This window comes from Euprymna scolopes, chromosome 8, assembly GCF_053919585.1.
Source record: "Euprymna scolopes isolate OS-2025 chromosome 8, ASM5391958v1, whole genome shotgun sequence".
Lineage (NCBI taxonomy): Eukaryota > Metazoa > Mollusca > Cephalopoda > Sepiida > Sepiolidae > Euprymna > Euprymna scolopes.
Window position 1 is genome coordinate 148,265,126 of NC_136489.1, and position 9,324 is coordinate 148,274,449.

The 9,324-nt window shown below is 30.0% G+C and overlaps 1 protein-coding gene across 1 annotated transcript in view; it reads right to left on the reverse strand.

The window, feature by feature from the left end:
• Positions 1–439: 439 nt before the first annotated feature.
• LOC145283824 (histone-lysine N-methyltransferase SETMAR-like) overlaps positions 440–9,324 on the reverse strand; it is a 15,776-nt gene continuing 6,891 nt past the window's right edge. Inside the window, exon 2 of the mRNA XM_080132919.1 lies at positions 440–2,578. Within this exon, the coding sequence (XP_079989045.1) occupies positions 1,551–2,540 (990 nt within the window). The 5' untranslated portion in view covers positions 2,541–2,578 and the 3' untranslated portion in view covers positions 440–1,550. The remainder of the gene's footprint in view (positions 2,579–9,324) is intronic.

Below are 9,324 nucleotides of genomic sequence, written 5' to 3' on the forward strand. Positions count from 1 at the left end.
GATAGACGGAATGTTAGAGAATGGATCAAGAGAGAGAGAGAGAGAGAGAGAGAGAGAGAGAGAGGGAGGTGTGTAAATTAGATTGAGACACGTAGACTGGAAGTCAAGATCAGCTGGTTGGATTGCGTGTGAGTCACGTGATCAGGTTAGTTGAATCGGGGAGATTTTGTTTGGATTTAGAAGAGGACAGACGGCTTCACCGTTGTCTCCTCCCCTTCACTGGGAGGGGACGCTGACGTGTGTAGAACAGAACAAAACGGGACAGAGATTCACTTTCCATCTTCTGCGAGACATCTGGAAAGTGAACTACACTATAAAACCAATTCCTTGTCTTGGAGTGATTGGATCTTCATCCAAAGCAGGTACCAGGTCACCCCTCTAAGACGATATGATCCCAGATGGACCAACATCTAAGAAGCACAAAGTATGTCTGAAAATATATGTACCACACGTTTATTATGGACTCACACACAAACGCACACTTAATTACAATTAAAACATAGCACATGAAAGGTTAGAATTACAATCATGATAACTGGAACAACGGGAATGATGGTATTTCTCCATTTTGAAAGTCATTGTGGTTTCCCTCCACTGTTTATTTCTGGTCGGCATATGAACAAATAGACAGGGCAACTAGATGATCACACACGACATTAACTCTGACTAGACGATCACACACAATTCCCTTTATGATACAACACATATATAATGTACGTCATCTCTTCTAATCCCTTATTAGAGATAATAACACGACACTAGAATCTTTCTGTAGAACTCGCAAGGATCTGTTCCGTTGTTGCTAAAATACATGATAAAATCCAAATGTAAAAGTTACACTTCTGGACGTTGAAGGTTCAAACCTTAGTGCAGACAAATCGAACGGAATCTTGCTGCCTTCATGGATTAAATAAAGGGTTCCGTTCGAATTTCTGTGCAGATTCGTGACTTTAAAAAAAAGATCCCCGAGTTCGATGGAAAGAGTCGGTTACATCGACAGTAACATTGTGATAATAACGTTCAAAGAGAACAATAGTCTCAAGAATTCAAATAATTCGAAATTAATGTACATATGACATTTTATGTAATAATATATGTGTAATATTTTACTACCACGATATAATTTTTAAAGCAATATCAGCAATGTATTAAGCAATATGAGAAACTGTTATCGTAATTCATTGACAACTCAGCACATAGGATCTGAATGTGACTTATTCATATATCAAAAGACTTGTACATCTGTATCGTTCTAATGTCACTCATTGTACTGGATCAGAAAGTAAAATATCCGTAGGAAATTTATTAATGCAGGGAAAAAACCAATGCAGCAATCATTTTTTTTAGATCTGTTTACACTATATTATGTATAATATGTTTTGACAAATACCGACTTCAGTCTGGTACTTAAAATCGTGTGACCGACAAACAAGTTTTCTCCACACTGATGAGTACCAGTAGAAAATGATATATTAGGTTGTCCGGAAAATAATGGCCAATTTTAGAGAAAAAGGATTTATTAATCAAATAGGTGACACTAGACATTGAAATTAGTCAAAGTATGATCCTTGAACAGCCATGCATTTTTGCCATCTATCAACTAGATCATTTATGCCTCGTTGATAAAAATTCTTTGGCTTAGATGCTAAGAAATCTTTGAAAAAAGATTCAACCTCTACATTAGATCTGAAAGTTTTGTTGCTTAAAAAAGCGGCTAAATGCTTGAAAAAATGGTAGTCCGTGGGTGAAAGATCTGGAGAATAAGGAGGATGTGGTAAGGTTTCGTATCCCAAGTCTGTGAGTTTCTGCAGTGTCATTCTCGCAATATGAGGCCGTGCATTATCGTGGAGCAGGATTGGACCACGCCTATTCACTAATGCAGGTCTCGGTTTTTGTAAATGATGATGCATTTCTTCGAGTTGATTGCAGTACACCTCTGCCGTGATGCTCTGATTAGCATCCAGAAAGCTGTAATGAATAACACCAATTGCACACCACCAAACAGACAACATAATCTTCTGTTGGTGAAACTTTGGCTTTGGAAAATGTTTCGGTGTTTCATCACAATCAAGCCATTGACCTGATCGTTTCGGATTATCATAAAGAATCCACTTTTCGTCACAGGTGACTATTCGGTCAAGAAATGGATCATTAATGTTTCGCAAAAAGAGCATCGAACACACTTCAAAACGTCGAGCTTGTTGATTTTCATTGAGCTCATGTGGGACCCATGTGTCGAGCTTGTTCACCTTGCCAACTTGCTTCAGATGGTCCGACACTGTTGAACTGCTGACACCAAGTTCCCGAGACATTTCCCTGACACTTTGCCGTGGATTTTGCTCAACAATGGCTCTCAAATTTTCATTGTCAAGATTAGATGACCTTCCTCTACCTTCTTCATCTTTAAGGCTCTCATCACCACTACGAAATTTTTTAAACCACCTTCGTACTGTTCTATCACTTGTGATGCCTTCTCCCCATGCTCTATTGATATTTACAGTTGTCTGCAGGAAAAGTAATCGTAAGTCTTCTTTTCTCATATTCCAAATTATGGGCTCATTCGCTCACAAAACATTTTCTGAAAGAAAAAAGTAAGAAATTATTAAAGAGCACATATAAATCAATAATCATGTTGATGTTTACCTGAAATATAATAAAAATCCTATGATAAAATCCAATTTCAAAACAGACTTCCTGAAATGGCCATTATTTTACGGACAACCTAATACATGTGGATAAGAATTGCACTCTATTTTCTTAATAACCTGGTTAAAAGAACCCCGGATATAAGTGTACCCCGGATATAAGAGACTTCTTTCCCGGACCTTACAACTATCTTATATCCGGGTTACACTTATATCCGAGATTCTTATATCCAGATTACACTGTATATTAACACAGGCTAGAAATTGGGACCAGAGAAAATCGCTCTTATATCCGGTTTTCTTATATTCGGGTCTCTTATATTCGGGTTATACTGTATTAATAATGGTATGAGAACATTAGTCTGAATAATAAAAATTATTAGAACAAGCGTGGAAATTTCACGTTGGTTCCTATATTACTTGATATCATTTACTGTGTACATTAATATTTTTGAAAGAATAAATATCTGTGTCATCTATTGCAATCACATTTTGCCTTCTTTCTGCTGTCAGTTATTTTTCATTTTCAGTTTAAGATTCTTTGATAAATAAAACAAATGTTACTTATCTCCTTTTCTTTTTCTCTCTATTTGTCTCACTTTATTTCTCTCTCTCTCTCTTGCTTTCTGTTTCTTTCTTCCTCTCTCTCTATATATATCTATATCTGTCTATATATCTATATCTCTAGATATATTTATCTCTCTCTTTCTCTCTCTCTCTCTCTCTATATATATATATATATATATATATATATATATATATATATATACTAGCAAAAGTACCCGTCGTTGACTGGGTTCAAAAACAGCCTACAGCAAATGGACTCTGATTTATGAAAGTATGATAGGTTATGAAAATAAGGGTTGTAAATTTGGGTTGAATTGGGGGGCATCAAAACCAAAGCAAAATATGATGAAAGTAAAAATAAAATAGATAAACCCCATAATTTATTATACCATACCTGTTCATACTGAAAAACTTATTCACAATATTCTGTGGATCTATATTTAAAAAACCTTGTTAAACTTTGTGACATATTTCCATTCTATGGAGGTCAGGTTCTAACGAACACCCCATAATTTTATTATACCATATTTCTTCAAACAGAAACATAATTATCAAAGTATACTTACGCAGATAGATATGAAGTCTTTATTAAAGTGTGTGCCTACTTCCATTCTATGGAGGCCAGGCGCGAACGCAGACCCCACAATTTTATTATACCATCCCTATTTAAGTTAAAATATACTTATGAAATTATTCTTATGTACATCTATATCAAAGCCACTTGTAAACGTTTTTTTTTAATTTAATTTTTTTATTTCTATACTTTGTGGACAGGCGCGAACGTAGACCCCACAATTTTAATGAATCACTGTTCTGCCAGATCAAACATATCCATTCCTGTGTCTCGATATATCTTCTATCATTGTATGTAATCAGTTTTTTAAAATAGTGAACCATATAGACATTCAGCTTTATATTATAGAAGATATATATATATATATATATATATATATGTATATGTATATATATATGTATACATATACATATACATATATATATATATATATATATATATATATATATTGTATGCTTTTAATGGACAGAAGTTAAATCTTTAAAAGTCCTGATATCGTTCGTAGTGTCAATCATATGGTTTCTTCGCCGGTTGTAAACAAAGTACTTTCCTTCAAAACATGATCACACTTCCAGATTAAAACAAACAACGATGGTATACTTTTTATTGATTTGCAATTTGTTTGCTAGACGATAGACTTACAATTCCGACAAACTTATCTTTCAGCCGGACACAAAAAAACTACCAGCTAAAGCTCGAAAGCCACATCTGTCTCTTAGACTTACAGAAACTCAACTCACTTCCTTATTTGCCTTGCTCGAATATTATAAATACTAGTGTCATTTGAGATAAACCATAACACACCCAAGCTGTTTATCCATTAACAGAATAAAAAATACAACTCCGCTTGTTCCGTATCTAGAGATATATTTATTTTTTTAAGAATCAAGTTAATCACAACCACAACCACAATATGTAAACTAATATCTAAAACACAATTAGTATTTCATAGCTCACCTGATCTTTATTTTGCGTCTCTTCCCTATCGTTCACATGTATTGCAAATATGCACTCACTAAACGTGCCACATTACATATGTTTAGCTAGGCATATTATTTGTCAATGAATTTGAGAGAAATCTGTCAATATCTACATCTTTTATTCAATGCAATTGCAGATTTAAGACACGTGAGAAGTGAAATAAATTATATATAAGGTAAAGCTTTACAGATTTATAAATAAAATGCAGTATATAAGTACAAATAAAAACAACAGCTGAATTAGAAAAAACAAACAAATAATTTTAAATCAAACGTACACATTCATCATGCATTCAAATATCAAAAATTGTTTATTATCTAAATATAGATGCTATTATTTGTTGAATTATTCCAAACTATATTTCAAGTTAAGATTATGTTTGTTGGCCTTTAATATATTTTGTATAGACTATATTTGTCCAAACTTGCGCATCATTTTTTAAACATGAACTCTACAATTATATAAAAGTCACTTTGTGTGTGTGAGAGAGATCCTTCCCCATAAGTTCCGAAACGGCTGAGCCTTTCTTTTGCAAATTTCACACAAAGGAAATTTATATGCCTGGCCGTGTTTTTAGATAAAGTTTCTACAATAATTCAAACGATAAGTTTCGAAAATCAAAAACATCTGATTTTTACTCTTATGAAATAGCAAAAATTCACTGGTGAATATTTTACGTTACACCGGTGTAACCTTGGCCAGTGTAACATAAATATTCTCCTGTAAAAATAAGTTGGCAAAAGTTTATGAATTAAAAAAGAGGCATATATATATATAGTAAGTTAGTAAGTTATAAAATATATATATATAGTAAGTTAGTAAGTTATAAAATATATATATATAGTAAGTTAGTAAGTTATAAAATATATATATATAGTAAGTTAGTAAGTTATAAAATATATATATATAGTAAGTTAGTAAGTTATAAAATATATATATATAGTAAGTTAGTAAGTTATAAAATATATATATATAGTAAGTTAGTAAGTTATAAAATATATATATATAGTAAGTTAGTAAGTTATAAAATATATATATATAGTAAGTTAGTAAGTTATAAAATATATATATATAGTAAGTTAGTAAGTTATAAAATATATATATATAGTAAGTTAGTAAGTTATAAAATATATATATATAGTAAGTTAGTAAGTTATAAAATATATATATATAGTAAGTTAGTAAGTTATAAAATATATATATATAGTAAGTTAGTAAGTTATAAAATATATATATATAGTAAGTTAGTAAGTTATAAAATATATATATATAGTAAGTTAGTAAGTTATAAAATATATATATATAGTAAGTTAGTAAGTTATAAAATATATATATATAGTAAGTTAGTAAGTTATAAAATATATATATATAGTAAGTTAGTAAGTTATAAAATATATATATATAGTAAGTTAGTAAGTTATAAAATATATATATATAGTAAGTTAGTAAGTTATAAAATATATATATATAGTAAGTTAGTAAGTTATAAAATATATATATATAGTAAGTTAGTAAGTTATAAAATATATATATATAGTAAGTTAGTAAGTTATAAAATATATATATATAGTAAGTTAGTAAGTTATAAAATATATATATATAGTAAGTTAGTAAGTTATAAAATATATATATATAGTAAGTTAGTAAGTTATAAAATATATATATATAGTAAGTTAGTAAGTTATAAAATATATATATATAGTAAGTTAGTAAGTTATAAAATATATATATATAGTAAGTTAGTAAGTTATAAAATATATATATATAGTAAGTTAGTAAGTTATAAAATATATATATATAGTAAGTTAGTAAGTTATAAAATATATATATATAGTAAGTTAGTAAGTTATAAAATATATATATATAGTAAGTTAGTAAGTTATAAAATATATATATATAGTAAGTTAGTAAGTTATAAAATATATATATATAGTAAGTTAGTAAGTTATAAAATATATATATATAGTAAATTAGTAAGTTATAAAATATATATATATAGTAAGTTAGTAAGTTATAAAATATATATATATAGTAAGTTAGTAAGTTATAAAATATATATATATAGTAAGTTAGTAAGTTATAAAATATATATATATAGTAAGTTAGTAAGTTATAAAAAATATATATATATAGTAAGTTAGTAAGTTATAAAATATATATGGCGATTAAGCTACACAGAATATTCCGGGTTTCATCCACGCTAGGATTCCTCAGGCTTAAGCGTATATTAATTTATGTGAGTAAACGAAGTAGTTATATATATATATATATATATATATATATATATATATATATATATATATATATATATATATATATATATATATACTGGGTGACCCCAAAAAACAAAAGCTAAATGGAGACCATCTAAAACATATGCTGTAGAACGGAGAAAAAAATGGCCAAATACCTTAGTGTTTGATGTGATGTTTTGAATATAATAAACTAGTTATGATCAAAGTTTAATTTCATACAGACAAAATAGTAAGAAATGGGGCCTAATTGGAGGTGGGGCCCGTTTTTATTGAGTCACACTGTATGTATATATATATATATATATATATATCAGTATTTACCACATTTATGTGATTACGTTATTTATGTCATAGCGATAAAATATTTGGACAGCCTATAATTGCAAACACTTCTCAAGAATAAAATAAACTCATGCGTTTATGCAATGGTTTTCCTTCAATATGATCTCCCTTTACATTGCTAGTTAGCTTCTCATGCCTGTCAGTATATTGCAGCTAAAAAATGGCCGCAGGTGCACGTGATATCGTTTTACATGTGGCCTAGCCACTAGCCCATCCCAATTCAACAGGGTCCAAAATAAATCGTAAATAAAATAGATACTACAGCACTTGTAAAGTTCAGTTATCATGTTTCCTCATCAAAATGTTTATATCATTGTCAGACAAGTATTCATTTTATGAACCTGATACTCAACTACATACATACGCCGTAGCGATCTCTTAACAACCAGCTAATCCTACTATTACCACTTTATTTCTAGTCGAATAGCTTGTTTCCACGAACTGTACAGTATATAGGATTTCCATCTGATCTCTGTTCGCAGAAATGTAACTGTAATGTGAAAACACCTCGCCCCACGATCAATCTCTTAGGATGTTTCTATGCATGAAATTAGTTATAAAATCAAATATATCAAATTAAAAGACCTTGTGCAATAAAAAAAAAACAATGTGCTTTTAGAACATATTGCCCAAGCAATTACAAAGTTATCTAATGTAAATAATTTTCGGATAAAATTAATAAAACTTTTACATATACTAATTTAGATAATTATGAGATATTATGTCCAGTGAAAAATCATAGTCTCAAACTCTGAAGTTGTTTTCTGGTCATCTATCTAACATAGCCATTAACCGTTATCATTAATTATCTTTTGATCTTTGCAAAGATTTGACTTTTATTACAGAAAAAAGGTGGCATATCTTTCTTTCTGTAAAACAATAAACTCTACAAACAGCCAATGAGAAGAATGTATTGAATAATTTATGTTCTACTTTTTTAGCTGTCTATCTTTACGCAGTTTTATTAAATAAAATTAGTAGCAACTTTATTTATTTTACTGTAAATTTAACTGCATATGATGGAATCAATAGGCAAACAGTGAAACGTTATTTGCTATAATTTGTTACGTAAAAAATAAACATTGGTTGGAAAGTACAAAAATAAAAGGAAAATAAGTCACTATTACCTTAGCTATCGTTCTAATGTGAAATCTATTGACATTTTTACAAGTATTTTAATGGTGTATGTTCTCAGAAACTCGCTGTTCAGGTGTCCGTTCGACACAAATATCCATGACCGAACGTCAATCAGTAATATATATATATATAATTAATCCCCATGGTTGATTGTTTTTGTTTTACGGCATATCAACCCTTTTCGGGTTATTTAATACCGAATCCAAAGATTTTGAAGAAATATTTTTTAATAGAATATATTTGTTGTTTTCAAGTCGGTTTCTATTTAACCCATAGTTGGGACCCTAACAGGTACTACCACTCCGGGTCAGAGTGGACCTGGGAGCAATGCCAATTAAAGGGTGGCTCCACATTACCCAAAGCCGCAAGCTGGGGCCTCACTCATACTATACATACGTCACTTTCGAAGGGCTGCTCTTCAGAATTCTTTTGTTGTTCCGTGTTCCTTGATTATATCCAATTGCAAGTTAAACTGTGAACAAATATATCGCTGCATTCGTTCTTGCTTATGATACCCTAATGCGCAGTAGTCCCATACGTCTCCGCCACTATGTATCTTGTTTTAAATGAATGAGAAAATTTACAAAATCCGAATATACTGATTAGTTTCCAAAATTTAAAAGAATGCAGCTAAAAAAAATATGAGGTTCTATTTGCTGACATGTTTAAGATATAACAACGCTTACGACAATAGTAGTTCGATTAAACGAAATAATCGAAACAGTTTCTCTATTTCTGTCGTTTTATGTTCGAGACTTTTTCTATATGCTTCATCATCCTCAAAAAGCTTTTTACTTGAACACTGCATAATCAGTTCCTCTGA